General features: G+C 69.7%; 1 protein-coding gene across 1 annotated transcript in view; it reads right to left on the reverse strand.

Moving 5' to 3' along the window:
- The window catches only part of ERBB2 (erb-b2 receptor tyrosine kinase 2), a 10,631-nt gene extending 9,087 nt beyond the window's left edge, over positions 1-1,544 (reverse strand). The window contains exons 1-2 of the mRNA XM_014957911.1: positions 1,369-1,544; positions 1,099-1,276 (exon numbers count right to left, since the gene is read on the reverse strand). Of these exons, the coding sequence (XP_014813397.1) occupies positions 1,099-1,276; positions 1,369-1,503 (313 nt within the window). The 5' untranslated portion in view covers positions 1,504-1,544. The remainder of the gene's footprint in view (positions 1-1,098; positions 1,277-1,368) is intronic.
- Between the last annotated feature and the right edge of the window lie 265 nt (positions 1,545-1,809).

The following is a 1,809-nucleotide window of genomic DNA, read 5'->3' on the forward strand; positions in this document are numbered from 1 at the left end:
CACCACCCACCCTGGCACCGCTCCGACACCCCCTGTGCCACCAGCTCGGTGCCACCGACGTGCAAAGGGGGCACAGAGGGGTCTGGCACAGGGGTTTGGCACCCCAATTCCCGGTTGGAGGGGGGCTGCCGGCCGTGCCGTGGCTGAGTGACAGCCCCCGGTGCTGGCAGCTGCCTGCACGGCGTCATGGCCGGGGACTGGGCTGGCAGCCACCTCCTCTGCCTGCTCCAGGGCCGCCCAGCCAAGGAGAGACCCCCCCTCTGGGCACAGCACAGGGGAAATGACCCCAAATCTGGGGTTCAGCTCTCACCCCGCTGCGGTGGCCTCGGCTGTGGAGCAGAGGGTCCCCACAGTGGGTGGCCAAAGCTCAAGGTCTGCCCTCCGTCTGCCCCACGGCGCGGGCAGAGGTGGAGGGTATGGGGGGGACGGGTGGCAGGGAACAATCCCGGTGGGATCCCGGCTCCATCCCGTGGGCTCCGGCCCTCCCTGCTCCTCCGGGTGGGGAATTGGGTGATCCCTCCTGCTTGGCACGCTCCGCTGGGCAGTGCCACCACCGACCGCCCCGTCTGCCCGCAGGCAACCACCCAGGTGATGGGCAGAGCCCACGGGGCGCCCCGGTGCTCCCCGAGACAGGGCTACTGGTCACCCCCCCACCATGGCCAGCACATGGATCCAGCCCCAGGGATGGGGGTTGCAGGGACACGCAGGGGACTCTGACCCCCTGGGGACCTCCTACCCCATGGGGACACCCAGCCCTAGATGTGGGGGTACCTGCAGCCCCCCTGGGACTCCAAGTCCTGCATGGGGACCTGCCACCCCATGGGGACACCCAGCCCTATATGGGGGGGGTACCTGCAGCCCCCCTGGGGACTCCAAGTCCTGGACAGGGACCTCCCACCCCATGGGGACATTCCAGCCCCAGGGAGGGACTACTGGGGACCAGCAGCTCCAGGTGGGACTGGGCAGGGACCAGGCAGGGCCAGTAGCCCCCTGCGCCCACCCCAGGCAGCTCCCAGCCCCAGAAGCACCGACCCACAGCCCCCAAACACCCCGTGTGGCCAGAGTGTCACCACCCCAGGGAGGGAGGGGGTCCCCGACCTGTGAGGTGCCTCATGCCCAGCTGGCGCAGCCCCGGGGGCCCGGCGTTGCCCACCACGGCCAGGGCATAACGCTCCTGGAAGAGCTGCGTCCCCCGGATGATGCGCAGGTTCTGCAGCTCCAGCTGCCTCACTTGGTTCTCCGCGATCAGCACGTAGCCCTGCACCTCCTTGATGTCCTGGGGACGAGGGGGTGCAGGTCAGGACCTGGCCAGACCCCCGCCGTGCCCACCCCCCTGACCCCCAGGGTGCTTTTCCCCCCCCTGCACACCTTGAGGAAGGTGGTGTCGGCGTCGGGGGGCAAGTAGGTGAGCTCCAGGTTGCCCTGCACCACCTGGCAGCCCTGGTAGAGGTGCCGCAGGGTCTCGTAGTGGCTCTCGGGGCTGGAGGGACGCAGCAGCTTCATGTCGGTGCCCGTGCAGACTGCGGGGGGGGGGACAGAGAGGGGAGCTCAGAGGGTCCCCTCACCCAGCCCCTCCTCGTCTTCCCCCCCCAGCAGCAAGACCCTCTGCAGGAAACGCCACCACGGATTGGATCTGGTGGCCCTTTATCTCCGGGGCTGCTCCCAACAGCTTCCGATGGGCTTCCTGGATGGCCACTGCCCCGGCACGCGGCAAAGCTGCTCCTGTTTTGGCAACCGGCCCCGCACGAGGGACAACGGGGGTGGGGAGGGGGGGGGCAACGTCGCCCCGTGCCCACGGTGGGCGTCGGG

The sequence above is a fragment of the Calidris pugnax genome, unplaced genomic scaffold, assembly GCF_001431845.1.
Source record: "Calidris pugnax isolate Ruff unplaced genomic scaffold, ASM143184v1 scaffold337, whole genome shotgun sequence".
NCBI classification, from domain to species: Eukaryota; Metazoa; Chordata; class Aves; order Charadriiformes; family Scolopacidae; genus Calidris; species Calidris pugnax.